We start from the raw sequence: 21,814 nt of genomic DNA, 5'->3' as shown, positions 1-21,814 counted from the left end.
TGTTTTAAAACACTTGGCTCAAATTGCATGATACACTCTCTATTTTCCTGATGAACAGAGGAATGGAGGTATACAAAAAGCTCCCCGAACGCTAACGCACATAAGAGGTAAATGTTCTGCTGTGAAAGGCATAGAGCAACGGAAGATAGACCAAGGAACCTCTTCCGTAAAGAGGAAGTAAATTACATTCAAAAATCTAATTTGTCGAGAGAAATATTACGGTATATCCAACTGCGAAACGAAATGCTCCCGGGCGAAATGAGAGATGCCTGATACATTCACTTTTTGCGAGTTGTCAGATAATCGCACCACGGGCAGGTTTAAAAGAGGCTAGCGCTGCTTGTTCTCTCTCTTTAGACATCACTACTCCACTGCTCCGCAATACTCAACAAACACATTGTACAGCGCCCTCCTGTGGAGAGAAAAGAATGGACATATTTCTTGCTCATGAAACTAGACACTGAAAGCGACAAGGAGACATTGTGAGAAAGAATAACATGCTAACAATAAACTTATGCACAACCTTAGAAATTTTCTCGATGCGCACAGGCAAAGTTTGCGACACAATAGTGAGTTCTGCCGAGGCTGAATAGTAATACATCAAGGCTTTAGGCAGAAACAGGTGGCCTCTGTAGCATAGAAGCTGCTTACATTATCAGAAGCGCCTTCAGCCATACCATGGGCGAAAAGCAGATGATTGCATGTTTTGTGCTTTTCACATCGGTGACATCGCTACAAGGTTTATTTAGATGTGGACGTGCCTGTTCAAAAGAACTAGACTTCAGAAAGGTAAATGTGTTACGTCAATATTCATAACCTTTGTCATTCATGTTTTATGATTGTACAGGTGCACAACTGCGGTCATAGCTCTGTGGCGAATTTTACACGCATAAGTCAGTAACGTGTATTTTTCATCAGAGCAGGCCTTAACTATGCCCATGCTTCTAATGCACCTAAATTGTGCGCTGTTTGTAAATTGTAGTCCGTGTTCATAAGATAACGTCGTGATATCGTCACGTGGTGGTGACGTTGAAGAACACAGTAGCAATACTGTGAAAGACAGAACGAACTTTCATTGGGCGAACCTGTGCCCACAAAAACAGGCTACACTTATAGCACAACGATAGTGGCGAACACGGTCGGCGATCGTCGAAAATCTGATGACCGGGTCAAGCGCGTCGGCTTCTATAGATCCGTCGTCGAGTGTTCCAGAGTAATCGCTGGGACCCGCGTGCCTTCCCCAAAGTTCTACATTAATCGCATCGCGCACACATGCAAACGGATTACACAACATTCGGTCACAGACAGCGGATGGAAGCATCGATAACATTCCAGAATCTTCCCATACATGCAGGCGCGTTCTGCGCTGTACGATAATATTTGTTAGGCGGTCAAACATGTCACCCGATAAATACATATAAGTACACGTGTGAATACCCCCCTCTTAAAAAGCATCGACCCGATGCTGCAAACAAACGAAAGTAATAAAGAAAAGCACTCGTAGCAAAGAAAACCACAAAATAAGGAAGTTCGTCAGCGTCCGTAAAATGGTTTAAGGCGCACCACGTGGACCACTTGAGATTGTGCGCTGCGCCGCTGTGAATGACAAATGCCGTCTGGCACGACCTCATAGTCCAGTGTGCCAATACGTCGGATGACCTTGTAGGGGTCCGAAATAGCGTCGCAGCAGCTTCTCACTGAGTCCTCGCCGGCGTATCGGGGTTCACACCCAAACACGGTAGCCAGGCTGCTGCTCGACGAAGCGTCGTCGGTGGTTGTAGTGTCGGCTGTCGGTCCTCTGCTGGTTCTTGATCTGCAGGCGGGCGAGCTGTCGTGCTTCATCGGCGCGCTGGAGATAGCTAGCGACGTCAACATTCTCTTCGTCAGTGACGTGCGGCAGCATCCATGGCGTCGAGCGTCGTCGTCGGGTTCATGCCGTAAACCAACTTGAACGGCGTGATCTGTGTTGCTTCTTGCACCGCCGTGTTGTAAGCGAAGGTTCCGTACGGCAGGACCGCGTCCCACGTCTTATGCTCGACGTCGACGTACATTGCTAGCATGTCGGCGAGGGTCTTGATCAGGCGCTCCGTGAGACCATTCGTCTGCGGATGGTAGACAGTTGTCCTCCTGTGGCTTGTCTGGCTATTTTGCAGAATGACTTGGGTGAGATCTGCTGTAAAAGCCATTCCTCTGTCGGTGATGAGGACTTCTGGGGCACCATGTCGCAGCAGGATGTTCTCGAAGAAAAATTTCGCCACTTCGGCTGCGCTGTCTTTTGGTAGAGCTTTAGTTTCAGCGAAGCGAGTGAGATAGTGGGTCGCTACGACGATCCACTTATTCCCGGATGTTGACGTCGGAAACGGCCCCACCAAATCCATCCCGATCTGCTGGAATGGTCGCCGAGGAGGTTCGATCGGCTGTAGTAATCCGTCTGGCCTTGTCGGTGATGTCTTTAGTCGCTGAAAGTCTCGGCATGTCTTGACGTAACGGGCGACGTCGGTGATCAGACGCAGCCAGTAATACCTTTCCTGAATCCTCGACAGCTCCGGGAGAATCCGAGGTTCCCGGCGGTTGGATGATCGTGTAGGACGTGCAGTACTTCTGGACGGAGCGCTGACGGTACAACAAGAAGGTAGCTGGCGCGCACTGGCGAGAAGTTCTTCTTCCCGAGCTGGATGTATTGTAGCGTGAACGAAGACAACCCACGCTTAAATGCCCTAGGGACAACGTCAGTGTTCCCTTCCAAATACTCAACGAGGCCTTTTAGCTCCGGGTCTGCTCGTTGCTGTTTAGTGAAGTCTTCCGCGCCAATTATTCCAAGGAAGGCATCGTCGTCCTCGTCGTCTTGCGGTGGGGGATCGATGGGGACGCGTGATAAGCAGTCGGCGTCAGAATGTTTTCGTCTGGACTTGTATATTACCGTGACGTCATATTCTTGGAGTCAGAGGCTCCACCGCGCCAGCTGTCCTGAAGGGTCCTTTAAGTTAGCTGGCCAACGCAACGCGTGAGGGTCGCTGACGACTTTGAATGGCCTGCCATAGAGGTAAGGGCCGAATTTTGCTATAGCCCAAATCATGGCGATGCATTCCTTTTCAGTCGTAGAATATTTGCCTTCCACTTTTGACAGCAACCGGCTTGCGTAAGAGAACACCCGTTCAAGTCCGTCTTTCCTATGGACTAGGACGGCACCGAGGCCTAGGCTACTGGCGTCAAGGTGGATTTCGGTATCGGCGTCCTCGTCTAAGTGTGCAAGTACCGGCGGCCACTGCATGCGTCGTTTGAGCTCTTGAAATGCGTCGGCCTGCGGCGTTTTCCACTTGAACTCGACATCACATTTGGTTAGATTTGTTAGCGGCTCCGCGATGCGTGAAAAGTACTTGACAAAGCGCCTATAGTAGGCACACATGCCAAGGAATCTGCGCACTGCCTTCTTGTCGATTGGCTGCGGGAACTTTGCGATGGCAGCTTTCTTCTGCGGGTCGAGGCATACTCCAGATTTGCTGATGACGTGGCCTAGGAACAGAAGCTCATCGTAAGCGAAGCGGCACTTTTCCGGCTTCAGAGTGAGCCCTGATGACTTGATGGCCTATAATACTGTCGCAAGCCGCCTATGGTGATTGTCGAAATTTCCAGCCAAGGCAACGACGTCATCCAAGCAAACAAGACACGTGTACCACTTCAATCCTGCTAACACCTTGTCCATGACGCACTGGAACGTTGCAGGCGCCGAGCACAGTCCGAATGGCATGACCTTGAACTCGTAAAGGCCGTCTAGCGTGATGAAGCCGGTCTTTTCGCGATCTCTCTCGTCGACTTCTATTTGCCAGTGGCCAGACTTCAGGTCCATCGACGAGCAGTATTTAGCTTTGCAGAGCCGATCCAATGCGTCGTCTATCCGTGGAAGGGGGTACACGTCCTTCTTTGTGATCTTGTTCAGTCGATGATAATCGGCGCAGAAGCCTAGGGTTCCGTCTTTTTTCTTCACCAGGACTACAGATGATGCCCATGGGCTCTTCGACGGCTGGATGATGTCGTCGTGCAGCATTTCGTCGACTTGTTGCCTGATAGCTTCACGTTGTCGCGTGGAAACTCGGTAAGGGCTCTGACGAAGTGGTCGAGCGCGCTCTTCGGTTATTATGCGATGCTTTGCAACTAGTGTTTGTCGAATCCTCGATGAGGTCGGGAAGCAGTCTTTGTATCGTCGAAGACTTCCGACCTGTTGCTGCTTGCTCGTCAAACCAAACTTTGACGCGATTCGCGTCAAAGTTTGGTTCGGGGACTATGCTCATCGGGGTTGCTGCGGCAGAATCCGAGAGGACAAAGGCTCTGGTGGTTTTCACAATTTCCTCGATGTACGCGATTGTCGTGCCCCTTTTGGTGTGCTTGAACTCTTGGCTGAAGTTGGTTAGCATAACTTCCGCTTACCCTACGTGGAGTCGAGCGATCCCTCTTGCGAAGCAAAGTTCACGGTCGAGCAGTAGATGTTGGTCGCCCTCGATGACGCCTTCTACGTCAGTGGGTGTTTCAGTGCCGACGGAAATAATAATGCTGGAGCCCGGCCGGATGCTCACTTGATCTTCGAGTACACAAGGCGAGGCGAGTACGAGAGCTCTCCGGGGGTATCGCTTGAACTTCCGACGGCGTTATCGATTTTGACCTATGTTCTGTGATTGCGCCGTGTTGGTTCAGGAAGTCCAATCCGAGAATGACGTCTCGTGAACACTGTTGGAGGATAATGAAGGTCGCAGGATAAGTCCGGTCATGAACAGTAATTCTTGCCGTGCAGATTCTAGTCGGCGTAATGAGGCGTCCTCCAGCGGTACGAATTTGGGGGCCTTCCCATGTAGTCTTAACTTTCTTCAACTGGGCGGCAATGTGTCCACTCTTGTACAGAGTAATCGGCCCCTGCATCGACTAAGGCGGTCACTGCGTGGCCGTCGAGAAGCACGTCGAGGTCAGTGGTTCTTTGTCTTGCATTACAGTTCGGTCTTGGCGTCGGATAACGGCTGCGTCGCGTTAACCTTTGGCTGGTACGTGACGTAGTCAGGTCGTCTTTCGTCGTCGTATTCTTTGCTTCCAGGCTTCGTCGGGACGGCGGCGTTGCGTTATGTAGTCGAGGTAGTTTCTTCGACGTCTTCGTCGGCGCCGGAGGATCTTGGCCAGTTCGACGAAAAGCAACCGCACCTCCATCGGTTGCTGCTTTTAGTTTTCCGGATATGGGCTCGCGGAGCGGCTCCGGGCTGGGCCGGTGTATAGTCGGCGTTGCGGCGACAGGTAGCGGCCTGGTGACGGCGAACGGGACGGTCGTGAAGAGTTCCACTGAGTGGCAGCGAGGTATTCGGCGATATCGCGAGGCCGTTCGCCAATCTGTCGCCGCGGCGCGTTAACGGCGAAACCCCGCAGTTCCATCTCCCGGTATGGGCATCGGTGGTACACATGGCCGGCTTCTCCGCAGTGGTAGCAGAGCGGGCGGTGGTCGGGGGCGCGCCAAACGTCAGTCTTCCTTGGAACTCAGCGTGGGTTGACGCGTTGGCTTGCTGGCGGGGGGGGGGGGTGGTGGTGGACGACGGAACGGCGTCGTCACTGGGCCCTGCCGTGGGCGCGGAGGGGGTGCGTCACAGCAGGCTACAGCGGCGTATGTGATGGCTTGCGGCTGAGGCTGCGGTGATTCAGGGGCTACTCCGAGTTGTTGTTGGAGCTCCTCACGGACGGCGTCGGCAATCGAAGCTACTTGAGGCTGTGATGACGAGAACAGCTTCCGTAGCTCCTCCCGCACGACAGCTCGGATAGTCTCGCGCAGGTCGTCGAGGGCCAGTAGACTGAACTCCGGCGTAGCCTGTCGAGTTCGTGCTACGGTTTATTGCCGGTTCCGCATTTGCAGTGTCTTCTCGATGCTAGTGGCCTCGCGAAGAAATTCGTTGACAGTCTTGGGTGGGTTTCGTACCATTCCGGCGAAAAGTTCCTCCTTTACACCACGTATCAGTAGGCCGTCTTTCTTTGCCTCGGCCATATCCCGGTCGGCATGGCGGAACAGACGGCTCATTTCTTCCGTAAAGATGGCAACGTTCTCTTTAAGTAGCTGCACTCGGGCGACCAGCATAGCTTCGGCCCTTTCCTTGCGCACGACGCTCGTAAAGGTGCGCAGGAAGCCGCTACGGAACAGGTCCCATGTTGTCATGGTCGACTCCCGATTCTCAAACCACGTTCTAGCGGCGCCTTCTAATGCGAAGAATACATGTCGCAGCTTGTGATCGGAGTCCCAGTTATTGAAAGTCGCGATTCGTTCATAGGTCTCCAGCCAAGATTCTGGGTCTTCAGTAGCTGCTCCATGAAAGGTCGGTGGGTCCTGAGGTTGTTGCAGGATAACAGGGGACGCGTAGGCAGCCATTGGGGTTGTCTTGGTCACGATCTTCTTTGTCGTCTCAGGTAGAAGTCCATGCCCTGGGTGCAGTCCTTGCAGTCGGCGGCTAGCACGCTGGTCTTGGCAGATGCTGGTTTTGTCCTCGGGCTTCGGGCTTGGATCGCGGCTTTTCGAGGGCGTTCGGTACATGAACGCACAAGCACCTTCACCAGATGTCACGTGGTGGTGACGTTGAAGAACACACTAGCAATGCTGTGAAAGACAAAACGAACTTTTATTGGGCGAACCTGTGCCCACAAAAACAGGCTACACTTATAGCAGAAAAATAGCGGCGAACACGGTCGGCAATCGTTGAAAATCTGATGAGCAGGTCGAGCGCGTCGGCTTTTATAAATCAGTCGTCGAATGCTCCAGAGTAAGCGCTGGGATACGCGTGCCTTCCACAAAGTTCTACATTATTCGCGCCGCGCACAGACGCAATCAGATTACAGAAGGTTCGGCCACAGACAGCGGATGGAAGCGTCGATAACATTCCAGAGACTTCCCATACATGTAGGCGCGTTCTGCGCTGTACGATAACATTTGTTAGGCGGTCAAACATGTCACCCGATAAAGACAAATAAGTAAACTGGTCAATATATAACATTTCATGGCAGAATAGCATTGAGGGCCCACGTGCCATAATTTTAATACCCCCTTGCCTCGCAACTATTTTCTAAGGTGGGTGGGATCCTATAGGGAGTGCTCTTAGAGACAAGTGTGCGGCCCAGTTGCCACATTTTATAGATTTCTTGTCTTCTAGTTGTGGCAGACAACCGCAGGCGACTAGAGCGCACAATCGCCGCATTGCGTCCTAAGGAGCACAATACCTTAAATATGATTACTGCAGTGACACAATTAGGACAGAATGTGAGTGTTGGCGCCGTGTTTCATTGTCAGTGAGTGCCTGCTCGTCAGTACCAAGTTCCTTCCCTTTAACGCAAGCGTTCATGCCAAGTCAATGACTTCAAAGACCCCAGAAATTTACATAAACGGCCTCAACACCGGAAACTACCGTATCGTGCGATGAATAAGTTGTCCACCCTACTGCACTGCATGCATCGAACACAGCTCATGCAAGTTCGGTGGTGGTGGACAGACTGCCTGCATCGCATGCAATAAAGTATCCCCATACAAAACTCGCCTCAAGAGGAACACTCATATGACTGCCGAAAGCGGAAGAAAAGGTAAAGCTAAAAATGCATAGACACGTACTTAGGCTGATTACGTGCTCAAAATTCACTAACATATGAAAACATGAGCAATTCGCCTTCATGCCACTAATAGCAACTGGCTGAAGCTAAACCTGGGTGAGTTCGTGATTATTCATGGTAAAACACTAGCCTAAAGAACGAAGGAATCAGGTAGTTTACAAACGAGAAGCAACTTAGCACTACATGGCAACGACACTTTGCTTTCTGAGAAAAGGAAGCTATGAAAGTGCCCAATAACCAAATTACCAACGAGTAGCAAGTTTGCTTCTATTCTCCCAAAGCAAGAGAGCAAATCGCGCGAAGAATCAAGGAGGCTAGGCAGAAGCTCGTACACAGGCACGAAGGTAGCCCAAATGCGATCTTCATTGACGCTGCACTCGAAGATCAATGACTGCCACTGGTTCCATACAGGGCAACGACAAGAGAGACAAAGAGATAATAAAGTACTTTGCATATTGTCACATTGGAGCAAAAATAATTAACCGCAGACTCGTCCATACTAGGGAAAAAAGGAGATCAGGGCCCACCTTCACCGACTCCTTTGCTGCCTATATACCGAGGCGACAGGACGCTACAGCTACGCGCATCTGGTTAATCCGTGCAAACATAAACATGAACATTGTTGCTATGGTGGCCTGAGCACCCGGATATGTAGACGCCCAGAACGGCGAAGCCAACAAGGATGCAGACAATGTATCCACCCATATAGGCCGTGAGATGTAGCTGTTGGTGGCAGCGCCGTAGCCGCGTTAGTGTGGATAGGCGGTCAGCGGCACGCACTGAAATGTGCGCAGCGATGCTTCTCTGCTGGCGATTGTGGCCGATTGTATGCTGGGCCCTATAACCTAAAGCTATTGAAATATGTTATATTCCAATCTCCTGACGTCAAACTTGCGTAACCACCGACGCAAGCATAGGGCGGTCACCCACAGGGTTGTCTCAAAAGACCAATCAAGCGCTCGCCACGTTCGTAGGAGGTCACTTTTGTTTCCTTGAAAAACGAATAACGTTGCCTACACTGAGCGGCTTGTCCTATCTAATTGGCTCACATGAGGCGACGAGCACGCTCAAGCGTAGGGGCCGAGCCACTGCACTGAATATCGATAACCGGATGAAGAGGGCGGTGCCAGCATCTGCCATTGGTCCGCTTTTCTTACTTAGCTTGTGGTGGCTCGTCGACAATCGAGACGGCATGCAACGGAAGCTTAAGAATGACGCTAGAACGGGTCCTCAGCAAAGAAAAGTTGGCAGAACGAGGTCTTAAACATGCCGAAAGTGCTCTAAAATGTAACACAGCCAAGCAAAAAGCTTTATTACATGCAAATAAGCCCATGCTCTCTGGCAGATGCGAGTAGCCAGTGGCTGAGCGATCGGCGGCAGCCATCTTTTATTACTTGCGGAACGGGGCAGCCTGCGGCTATTCAGAAGAAAATTCAGTTTTCTTCGGCATATTAATGCATTTTTAATGTGCACACGTCACTTTGACCTGGTGAGTTCTTGCGGTTTTGTGACGTCGGGTGACAGGCAGGTGAAATGGCTGCAGCCCGAAAACTCTTGACCAATGGCCGAGGGCTAATGGCGAAAGACGTCGAATCATAAATAACTCTTTATCTTTTGTTCGGTCATATCATGCATAATAAGTGTGTACACGTCATATCATATGGTTAGCTATCGCGGTTTTCGTGACGTCGCGTGACAGACACAAGAAGTGGGGGTGGTCCAAAAAGTTTTTGACCAATCGCGGAGGGCTGATTGCAGAATTGGAATAGAAAAGTTTGGAATAGTTTTACGTTATAGCGCCCCTAATAACACGCGCTGACTGCGGTTAACTGAGCATATATCGCCCTCCAGTGCCTCAGTTTCGCCCGAAAAGCACGAAATGTTCCTAATTAGCGTAAAAATTGCGCAAACCATCGTTCAACAGGGCCCTGAAATTCAGAGACACTGCTGTCTGTCTTCTGGCACGTTTAGTTGTGCTTTCTTCAGTGTTCCCTTGATTTCTACATACACTCTATTGGCACTGCTCTTACGCAGCTCAACTAATGCACCATTTCACACTAACGTTGCACTGGCGTAACAAAGAGTGTCACGGTGCACTCTGCATCATCTCGCGTCTTGTGTTTTTTTCTTTGTTTAAATGTGAAACGGGTATTACATATATTAAAAAAATTGCACCATCAACGGACGGTGCGTCAGCGTGATCGCCATGCTGCTTCACAGGCTGTTTTATTTATCTTGGTAACAGTAAAAACACAGAACATAAGCAAAAAGCAGGTCTACTATGCATGGTAAAGTTCACGCGAAATGATGGAGCAACTTGAAATTACATGTAGCGGCAAGATATACCGTTTCCTTTAAAAAAATTATTGCCGTTCCTTGCGTTCCTTGCGTTTTTTGGCTTACATATATACTTAAACACAAATGAATGCGTATATTACAAATACCACAAGGAAAAAGATACTAAATGCAGTAAATAGTAGCTGGGAAAATACAAGGTAACAACCTAAAAATGATAACAAATGCATAAAAGGCTAAATGAGAACACAAAACCTCTCCAGGTAGTCTATACAAAATACGTAAGTAGATGTGTACATACGACATAGTCTTGACGTGATGCCATCTAATTAAGAATTCTCAAATGCAGACGAACAGGTGTATGACGTCAGACTTCACTTGAATTATGAAAGCAATAGTTCAGTATTGATCTCATAAGGTAACGTATTCAGTAGCTTAATAAGTGAAAGTCCAGTTGTTTGAATGACATAAATACTTCGGCCTTCTGGATGAAGAAGATTATATTGTAATGAGAATCTGGTGACATTGTGGTTCTAGTTCTATGGATGAATTGAAGATTTTGTTTATTGACGAAGCGATAGGCAAATATTCCGGCATTATTGTTATGTACGTCATCAACGAGGAATATATTGAGAGGATGACAGAACACAGAGACATCGCGATCACGAGGAATCTATACAATGGCACGGATGGCTTGATTTTCGCTGAAGCAGTGTTAGGTGGGCTTTGTAGGTTAGTCCCCAAGATGTAGCTCAGTAATTTGAGAGTGCCTGAATGCATAATTATGTCTGATTAGGGTATGTTGTTGGAAGTATGGTCAACCTCTATTAAGATTTCAGATTATATAATATATCTTATAAGGCAATTTCATAATGTGGAAGTGAAATTTTAAGGGATCATCGAGCTGTATAATTGTTTTGTCCAACTATAGTGCACAAAATTGTACAATGTATCAACAAGTTTGAATAGAATCTATTATGTGGCTACAAAGACAACTTTCACCATATTAAAATATGCACACAGTGATTACTGAGCGGTGTATAAATCGAATGTTAAAAGCTCGAATTAATAAGCTTTGGGTGATGCTGCCCACTTGAAACTGACAGAAACAACGACATACAGACAGTAACAGCTATATTGAGGGAACGCTAGTGCTTCTTTGTCTGACACTAGCTGATACGTGTGCTGTTGGCAATGGCCCGTTGCAAATACAAAAAGCAGAACCACAAAACCAGTTTCATTTACTGGCGAATTCGTAGCAGGAACGGTGGCAAAGAGTGATCAAACTTTCTCATTCCGTAAAACTTATCATCAATACTCTAACGATACTATAAATATTCATCTGCATTGTGTCAAACAGAACTTGTGCGCGGGATGCCGACAGAGCATGAGAAAATCAATGAGCATCATGTGCCAAAATGTCTCAAAAGCACATCGCAAGAACTGAAGAGATGCACACTTGTCATATGCTTTTCGGGGTGCACATTATGCACAATCCCACTCTATATAGGCGACAAAAATCAAATACGTCATGTTCAGTGAGGCAAAACAGGGAAAGGATTCAAACTCCAAATGACCAAAGCCTCACACAGTAACTTGGATTAAACATTGATCAGCAAAGCTCTTCTTACATTTCATCTGAGTTTCATACATTTATAGTGTAGCATATTCTTGTATTTGTGCATGCCCTGAACAAGACAAATACAGAAACACTTTCTCAAAGCGTTGACACGTCAAGGAAGCATATCATTTGTAGAAAATCATTCGCAATCATTATCAGAACATTTTTCGATAGTACGACCGGTCTTACAATTAGTGTCGATGGGCTAAAAGCGACAAGTTCATCCAGGAGCACAACCGCTCTATCCAAAGGTTTACCTCACGCTTTTTCTATCTACCACCATGGAACCAAAGCCTGACGGATATACGGCACTACCACACTATCGAACAATACCGACGTGCGCCCATGACTTACAAGAAGCAGTCTGAGCGAAAGGTGGATAGATGATGCTCAATGCCAAACGCGTTGTCGTCAACGTGCATACCAGAAACTAATTGCAGCGCACACTCTAAAAAAAGAACACTTCGCTAAATTCACAAGTGAAACGTGATAGATTGCAGATTTGTTAAATGTTCCTGTATTTTTAACCTTAAATCACACACATCACTAGCCCAGCATGATGTAGTAGCTATATTTAGGTAGCTGTATTGTCGGAATAATCCATAAAGAAAGTGTTGAGAAATATAATGAAAGAAAGCTCGGATGTCCGACCCGTCCGCTGAGGCACTGTGGCAAAGCCATGGATACATACGCGGAAAAAAAATATCTGACAAATTGAACCCGTTCATCGTGACAACAAATTGTTCATCTGATGGAGATGGAGAACCTAAACTAGACCATTCGAGAAGCATATGCGCTTGTGCGAGACTTTTGTGACCTAGATCCATGCGGCCGGTAGAAAATAATATCTGTCTCTTCGCTAGCCCTGTCTCTACAGTAACTGGATCGTGTTCGTGTTAGGCTGCATTTCTGCTCTAGTTGAAGTAGCGGCGCAGAAATTTGCAGCTTAAGTTCACTAAGCGTGTCTTGTTAAGGTAGCTGTTTTGCTTGCGGCTTTGATCTCCACATCTCCACCCTTAGGCTTCCCCAGTGAGTGGGATGTACGTTATTTTGAGGCGAATGATCAGAAGGCTATCTATGCTGAGTTGAGTAAATGCGTGTGTGAAAAGTACGCTGCTCTGTACCCTTTCTATGTGATTGTCTTCACGCTGTTGTCATTCTAGTGACCTCATGCGTTTGTAATTGCACCGTCAGCTCATGCGTCATTACAGCGCCGTTGCCGACGCACTGCCATTGCCGCTATTTCTAGGGTCATTCCACGCCAAATCAACCAGCGTTTTTTCGACCATCACAGATATAGCTGGAAAAATTTCCACATGTTCGTTAGAGTTCAAAACACATCCTCCATGTTTATTTTTCCTTGCAAAAATTGTGTAGAATTTTGACGACCTTTTGTTTTTCCGGCCAAGCTGAGCTAGACGGCATAAATCAACATTTTTTCTCAAAGACACACTGTGTGATCCACTCCTTCAAATTGCGTTTGTGGCAACCCAAAGATGCGATGTGACTGCAAAAATTGCAAATGTTATAAATATTCAAATACTTCAATTGGTTCTGGCCCTAGCAAAAGCGTGTAAAATTGCACAGTTTGAGTTTTTTTCTCGGAACGTAGAAAAACCTGGAAGTCAAACATAGAATATATGCCGGTAGCCCAGTTAACATAGTACAGCTAAAAAATATTTCAAGTATCGAAGCTTTAGCCGTTCGCATGAGAAAAAATTTTAAATTTCCATTTTTTTGCAAAAAGCTCCATATTCAAGGTAAAAAAAGGGGCCTTGGTGGTCGGTCTAAAAATATATGCATTACATCATTAGATAGCCCTACGTGTCTGCTATGCATGTGGGAAGTTATAAAAAGGTATTATTTTTTAAAGGCAAGAAATTATTTTTTGAATTTTCGTGTCAGCAACGGCTTTTTTCCGACGCGAGAGTCAATATAGGTAGAGCACTGACTCCGGTGCTCCGCGGCCCAGGCTTGCTGGCCTGGGATCCAGACGACAAAGCTAGCATCGTCTGCAACGCTGACGCAAGGCAGACGGTGTGATCATCTGAATTTCATTGCGAAGAGACGCACGCTTCAGTGCAATGCGGCTTGTGCTTGGTGTGTGCCAGGTAAAGCATCCTCCAATTGCACATGGAACTTCACGACCGCTTAATTTCCCCAGAGAATCCTGCAAATTTGCAAGGTATGTTTCATACATTCATAAATTGAAATTTACAAATAAGTATAAATTAAACGCAGAAAGAGCACTCGCATCATTCACGCAACACATTATAAATAAAATCTAGCCCTCAAATCGGTGAATATATTTTCTGTTTTCAGATGAACACCTTTTGCCCTGCTCACTGGGACGCAAAGACTGTCATAAGACGACACAAGTGAAAAAGACCTGCCTGATTAGAACTGACAGCCTAGATGAACGTGAACTGAGTCTTCTGGTATTGCGTGCGAAAAGCGACAAGGACAGTTTAGAAACAGTATGTGCACACCATTATTACGTCTATATTAAGAAGTTCACGACACTATGTGCGTCAAAGATGTGCTCGGACCCTTTCTCCGACCATGGGTCAAACCGTCGGGGTACGTGGGTCATATCTCTGGGCCTCGCTACAGCAGTGTCTCTCTTGGGGCTGGTTCCTGGTGAAAGACTCTGTCCGCAATGTAAAGTCAGGTGTTTCCAAATGCGGGCGATGTTAGACGCAGCCAATAAGTGCTTGGCAGATTGTGAAACAATATGCGAGTCTACATTTGAAGGGAATGCATCCACCTCAACAAGCTGTGCTGCATCACGAGATGGCACTGGAAGGACCTCGAGCAGAAAACGGAAGCGCCATGAGGAAGAAGCGGATGTTGCAGGCGGCACCTTGCCCAATGATGACAGTAAAGATGCTCAAGTGCAAAGCGTAGCCTATGAAATGGCACCAACCACCGCACTTGCGGAAGACTATAAAAAGCTTCTTGAAGACGTGAGAGATCGATTCGTACGAGAAAGAAAACGGTCGAAAAAAATTTCTCTTCTGGCATTGGCGCCTCGTTCATGGTCCCGAAAGAAAGTTTCTGAGTACTTTGGTGCATCCGAAAGTCAAGTTCGCATTGCTATGAAAATTAGGCAACAGGGAGGAATTTTGGGCTCTCCTACATCAAAGTTAAGTAGACCGCTAGACGACAGAACAATAAGGAGCATAATAAAGTTCTATGAGGATGAACATACATCCGTCTGTCTTCCAGGCAAGAAAGACGTCGTCCGAGGCAAGCAAAAAAGATTGCTGCTAATGAATCTTAAGGAAGCGCACGAGGAATGGAAGAAAAGTCACACAGAGCTGAAGTGCGGCTTTTCTAAGTTCGCCTACCTGAGGCCACGCCACTGTTTACTTGCCGGTGCTCCGGGAACGCACTCCGTTTGTGTTTGCATTTACCACCAAAATGTAAAATTGATGCTGCAGTCCTTGGGCATTTTACAAACAATCGATTCGCTCCTTCAGATGACTGTGTGTGAGATAACGAATGAATGCTGTATGACTGGTATATGCAGCAATTGCCCAGGAGATTCGTCGCTCAAATCGCTGATATTGAGCTCTCCTGCACTGAACCGGGATTTGGCAGCAAGTATTTCTGTCCGTCAGTGGGCTAGTGGAGTGCGGTGCCGCTTGGAAACAATGTTGTTTACCCATAATGACTTCGTAGACCGTCTCCTTGAGATGATAAGCGACTTAAAATCGCATCACTTTGTCAGCAAGCACCAAGCTCGGCACCTACGCAATTTGAAGACCGCTCTCACGCCTGCAGAAGCCATAGTTATAATGGATTTCTCTGAAAACTACAGCTTTCTCATTCAGAGCGCCCCACAGTCAATATACTGGGACAACTCTCAAGCAACAGTACACCCGATTGTAGTCTACTCTCGCTCGACGGACTCTTCTGATGAACCACATGTGCAATCGTACGTGGTGATATCCGACTGCCTCGACCATACGACTGCCGCTGTTTCGACATTTCAGCAGGTGCTGATGGAACAACTTAAAGTAGACATGCCGCTGGTAGAACATGTGCACTACTTTTCGGATGGGGCTGCTTCCCAGTATAAGAACAGAAAGAACTTTGCAAACCTGTGCTACCACAAGGAAGATTTTAGTTTGGATGCTACATGGCATTTTTTTGCTACATCACACGGAAAAAGTGCCTGTGATGGGGTGGGTGGCACCCTGAAACGGTTGGCTGCCAAGGCAAGCCTACAAAGGCCTTTCTCAAGGCAAATTTTGACACCGTTTGAGCTGTACAAGTGGGCACGTGAAAGCCTTTTACATATAAAACCAATTTGGTTGCCGGAGAGTGCAATATCTAAGCGGGAGGTCGAACTGTCGTCCAGGTTTGCGAATGCTATGCGCATTAACGGAACCAGGTCTTTACATTATTTTCAGCCGACGTCACTTTCTCAACTAAAAGTTGCATTCACGTCTTCGTCGAAGACAAGAACTGTTAAAGCTTTTCGACAGCCGGCACCTGCTTGGCCATAAAAGTGATACGGGCTATGTTCAGGCTAATGTATTCAAACGCGGTTGACATAAAATTTTCGTAGCCATGGAAAAAAAAGTCAGGGATACGGCGTTGGAAATCGCCTGTCTTGGTTTGCATACAATAAAAAAGCCACAAGCCCCTTCCTGAATAGTTCCTTGGGCTCACTTTGTTGCCAATATGTCTTTGCAGGACGGCTACGCTTCATTATGTACGCTGTTTAGGTGATCCACATACTGATAATTAAAAAAAATAATTTCTTGCGTTTAAAAAATAATACCTTTTTATAACTTCCCACATGCATAGTAGACACGTAGGGCTATCTAATGATGTAATGCATATATTTTTAGGCCGACCACCAAGGCCCCTTTTTTTACCTTGAATATGGAGCTTTTTGCAAAAAAATGGAAATTTAAATTTTTTTCTCATGCGAACGGCTAAAGCTTCGATACTTTAAATATTTTTTAGCTGTACTATGTTAACTGGGCTACCGGTATATATTCTATGTTTGACTTCCAGGTTTTTCTACGTTCCGAGAAAAAAACTCAAACTGTGCAATTTTACACGCTTTTGCTAGGGCCAGAACCAGTCGAAGTATTCGAATATTTATAACATTTGCAATTTTTGCAGTCACATCGCATCTTTGGGTTGCCACAAACGCAATTTGAAGGAGTGGATCACACAGTGTGTCTTTGAGAAAAAATGTTGATTGATGCCGTCTAGCTCAGCTTGGCAGGAAAAACAAAGTGTCGTCAAAATTCTACACAATTTTTGCAAGGAAAAATAAACATGGAGGATGAGTTTTGAACTCTAACAAACATGTGGAAATTTTTTCAGCTATATCTGTGATGGTCGAAAAAACGCTGGTTGATTTGGCGTGGAATGACCCTCTAGTATGTGACGTCGTGCATTAGAACATGTCAAAGTTTTTTTGTTATTTTAACGTGGTATTTTCGTTACCCGGCCATTACACATCCTGTTCTCTATCTGTAGTTATGCAGAATCCGTTCTGTATGAATGTTGTTTCTGTTTTATTTTTTTCCTTGTTTATGTTTCCTTTGTTAGGCGGTTCATGAATATTTGGAGGTTACACATCATCGTCGTGCTAATGTGTGCTTTGTCGTAGTAATGTGTGCACTCTGTAAATTATGTTTCTGCATTTAGTACTGCTGCACTTCATTAATTAGGTTGTGTGAATGTACTTGTTATTTTGTCGACGCTATTGCGTGTGCTGTGCCGTGTGCTTTCTCTTTGAGATAATTTCGCATGAGATTGGCACTATTTCTAAATGGTGAATAAAGTACAGTACATCTTAAATTATTGCATCCCTCAAACCCTATTCAAACAGTGACGCGTACTTGAGTGTTAGTCCGTCTACTTTTTTTACTTCGTCTTCAACATGCTACCTCATGACACGAGGTGGCATTACTGCATTCTAAAAATTAGATATGAAGAAGGCATTCTGTGCCTGGAAAGCTCTTCACAATGCACTTGTAATATTTTGTTTTTTGACAAAAGCCTTAAGCAGCTAGTTGCAATGGGTCATACCCGAAAAATTCGGCGTCTAGTCCAGTAAGAGAATAGCTATAATGATCAGGAATGGCTCATATCACGTAAACACGCGCATACATAATTTCTGAATATGAATGAAGAAACGACGGAAAGAATAAATGAAGGAAAGAAAAAAACAAATTAGAATTAGAAAGAATGAACGAAAAAATGAAATACAGGAGTAAAGACGAAAAGAAAGAGAGACAGAAAGAAAGGACGAAATAACCTTTAGCTACTGGATTAGGTGCTCGCATGAATAATTTAGGAGGTCGATGTACAGCGCCACTGGTTTACTTCAATTTGTGATTCCTTATGTCTTGCAAGAAATTTTACCCCTCCTATCGTGTCACTTAATACACTATCTTCACGTTTTACAGTAGCATAGCATGCTGCAAATGTTTTCTTGCGCTTAACTAGTGTACGCGTTTGCTATGTTCTCATTTTGCTGTAGCTTCTTTGACCTCCCTCCTGCTCTCTTGGTGAATCAAAAACATTGTTAATGACGCTCGCTCACTCTGTATTCTACAGAAGCTTTAGTTCGTTCGGTGCCCTTAAGGAACCCCAGGTGATTAGGCGGATTGCCTCATCATATTTTCATATTGAAATTTCACATTCCATAAATATTAACTCTGTTAGCAGATATAAATTGAAAGATATATTGATGATAAATGTATATAACAGAGCAGTGGTCAGATAAACACAATCATATTGCCCAATTTTAACATTTGGTTCTTGGGTTCAGCTGAACACGCGTTCAGTAATAAATGTACATCTATTCTTGCAGTTTCTAGGAACTAAAGATAATATATGGACATACAATACGTCGGCTATGGAACATGCAATGTGTAAATTCGACCACATGAAGAGCATCTCAAACAAAAGCATTTTTTTCACACGATCATTTTACGAAGAGAAAAGGTAAGGCCTTCATATTTCCTACAAAATTGTTGCACTGCATCTTCTCCTTCTTTATTAGGCATTGGACTGTTATGAAGCTGGAGGGACTGTTTAGAAAACAAGACAAACACGTGATGCAGATCTTCAGCCGAGGTACGCAGAAAAGCTAACATATTTTTCTTTATTTTGAATATGACATGATTAGGAAAGTTAGAAGTTAAATGGAGCAGAGATGTGCCAAATTTAATTTTTTTAAATTTGGCAATTTCATGCGAAGGTTGCAGACTATCAACTCAATATACAGAGATCAGCCGTATTGAATGTCTATCTATCTATCTATCTATCTATCTATCTATCTATCTATCTATCTATCTATCTATCTATCTATCTATCTATCTATCTATCTATCTATCTATCTATCTATCTATCTATCTATCTATCTATCTATCTATCTATCTATCTATCTATCTATCTATCTATCTATCTATCTATCTATCTATCTATCTATCTATCTATCTATCTATCTATCTATCTATCTATCTATCTATCTATCTACGCAGCCTCTTACACCCGCCTTGTGCCTCAATTTGTCCGCCAGCTTCAGCAGGCACGTACCCAGGATTCTTTTCGGGGGGGGGGGGGGTATCCATCCAACCCAAGATAACCTTATTAGACAAATCAGAGGGTGTATATTTACCAGTACAAATGTGAATAATTCCCTCATTCGACATAAAACGCCTACGCTCACAAACGAGAATTGAATTAAGGGGTATGGTACATGTACGCCTGTGAGATACACCTCTCATTTACATTGCAAACAAGGAGCTACGTGAAATGGACTCGCGCTTGAAAGAAGCACAGGAAAGGACAAATAATTGCCAAGGACAAAAAAAAACAAGCGAAAAAAGTAAAAGAAAAATTTCTAGTAGCGTTCTTTTTTAATTAGCTCCGGAAGAATTATAGGGAAATATATATTTGCGGAACAATCACAGTACATTCGGATCCCTTGTTGACTGCCCTTCCAAGTGCCAAAACCGGCTCATGTTGTTATTTGGGAAGTTCCGTAGCGATGTGTGGTCACCACTCCTGCGCAACTGTGTAGAGCGCAGGACGCTGCAGTTCTAGACGTACTGCGCCCACCACGGAAGGCTAGAAAAACACGAGAAGTGGCTACGTCAGGCGGCTCGACTGTAAACTGTAGAAACGTCATGCAGAACACACGAAATTATTCTCCACTTGCCGCATTATTCTCACTCACTCACTTATTCCAACTACTCTCCACTTGCTGCAACTATTCTCCACAAAACTGCATTGCCGACTGCTGCAGCCAATCCTCTGTCTGTGCCAACAAGGAGTGTAATTGACGTTAAAATAGACGGCGTACCTCTCCAAGCACCCGTCGACATCGGAGTCCACGCATTTGTGATGAGTGCTAGCCTACGTAGACGTTTAAAGAAGTTCTTCACCCAAGCAGCTGCCCGAGTGCTTCGTGTAGCCGACGGCGGCCTGCTGGTTGTTCTTGAAATCTTTAGTGCGCGTTTAAGCATAGCCGGCCGCGCTACTTCTGTTCTCTTTGCTGTGATCGACAACTGTCCTCACGATGTTATCATTAGATTCGACTTTTTATCCACTCATTCTGCTCTCATCGACTGCACGACCGGCGTTCTTCAATTAGAACTGCCAGAACGCGCCGACGCTCCGAGTACCACCCTACCGCGCTTGTGCTCGCTCCAAGATGTGTGTCTGTCTCGCGAGGCAGTTACGTACGTCACTTTCACCGCCCTGCCACGGGTTCCTGACGGTGAATATGTGCTTCGCCCCGTCATGGACGTAATTTTGAAACGGCACGTTGCTGTTCCACGTGCGTTAGTCACGGTTACTGATAACGACGTCATGCTACCGCTTCTGAATTTCAGCCTGTGCACTCAAGTGCTTCCGGGCGGCATGTCTTTGGACAGCGTTTCTAGTGGTTGCGAATTTCACAGTGTGAGTGTGAATGTCGAGAATGCGAGAATGGCTTATTAGCGCCAATTGCAGCTGACAGCTCTGGTTTCTTAACGGATGACTTCGCGAAAATGATTGCACCTGACCTCAGCTCTGCACAGGCCATGGACATACGCCTCCTGCTTGAATTGCACAGTGGCACCTTTGATTTCAGAGATAGGCCTTTAGGCCAAACATCTCTTGTTCACCCCCGTATAAGCACTAGATACACGAATCCTATTCGTCGGCGTCTCTATCGTGTATCGCATGCTGAAGGTCGAGTAATCTAATTAGAAGTGGACGAAATGCTGCGCAAAGGGGTCATCGAGCCAGAACCCAGCTCTCAGGCTTCGCCTGTCATTCTTGTGAAAAAGAAAGATAGTACGTGGCGCATTTGCATTGATTATTGCCACTTAAAGAAGATCACGAGAAAAGACGTCTACCCACTACCACGTATCGATGACGCCTTGAACTGCTTCCACGGGGCTCAATACTTCTCGATCATCCATCTTCGGTCCTGCTACTGGCAGATTTCAGTTGATGAAATTGACGGCAAGAAGACGGCCTTCATCACGTCGGATGGCTTATATCAGTTCAAAGGCATGCCCTTTGGCCTATGCAATCATCCTGCAACATTTGAACGTATGCTGGACTCTCTTCTGCGGGGCTAGAAATGATCCACCTATCGTTGTTACCTTGACGACGTTATTGTTTTTTTTTTCTCCCACGTTCAGTAGCCACGTTACCCGACTCGCTGCAATTCTTGCGGTTCCGAAAAGCCGGCCTTCAACTGAACTCCACGAATTGTCAATTGGGGCGCCGTCAGATCGCCGTTTTGGGACACCTAGTTGACGCATCCGGTGTCCAATCAGACCGGGAAAAATTTCGCACCGTACACAGTTTCCCTGTGCCACGTTCTGCCTCTGACGCGCGCTGCTTCGTCGGCCTGTGTTCTCACTCTAGCCGTTTCATCAAACACTTCGTCGACGTTGCTCAGCCTTTGACAGATCTTCTAAAGAAGAACACGCCGTTTTCATGGGGCCCGGAGCAGGCTTCCGCGTTCGCGGCTCTCATCAGGTTTCTAACCACCCCTCCCATACTTGCCCACTTTGATCCGTCTGCCCCGACTGAAGTCCACACTCACCCAAGGGGCTATGGCATCGGCGCTTTTTACACCCAACACCAGAATGGTGCCGAGTGCGTTATAGCTTACGTGAGCCGCCTGTTGTCACCTGCCGAGAGAAATTACTTCATCACCGAGCGGGACTGCTTGCTTTAGTTTTGGGTATCGCCAAGTTCCGGCCAAAATTGTACGGCCGCATGTTTTCGGTCGCCACAGAC

General features: G+C 46.3%; 1 protein-coding gene across 5 annotated transcripts in view; it reads left to right on the top strand.

Annotated features, from left to right (window-relative positions):
- The first annotated feature begins 594 nt into the window (after positions 1-594).
- The window catches only part of LOC142586882 (uncharacterized), a 42,480-nt gene continuing 21,260 nt past the window's right edge, over positions 595-21,814 (top strand). The window contains exons 1-3 of one of the 5 annotated variants that reach the window (XM_075697762.1): positions 595-789; positions 18,378-18,511; positions 18,570-18,643. In XM_075697762.1, coding sequence (XP_075553877.1) covers positions 679-789; positions 18,378-18,511; positions 18,570-18,643 — 319 coding nt within the window. In that variant the 5' untranslated portion in view covers positions 595-678. The remainder of the gene's footprint in view (positions 790-18,377; positions 18,512-18,569; positions 18,644-21,814) is intronic. The other 4 variants (XR_012829277.1, XR_012829274.1, XR_012829276.1 and 1 more) reach the window with 4 other exon arrangements.

This window comes from Dermacentor variabilis, chromosome 7 (genome assembly GCF_050947875.1).
Source record: "Dermacentor variabilis isolate Ectoservices chromosome 7, ASM5094787v1, whole genome shotgun sequence".
Classification (NCBI taxonomy): domain Eukaryota; kingdom Metazoa; phylum Arthropoda; class Arachnida; order Ixodida; family Ixodidae; genus Dermacentor; species Dermacentor variabilis.
The sequence above is the reverse complement of the archived record's forward strand: the minus strand, read 5'-3'. Positions and strand labels throughout refer to the sequence as shown.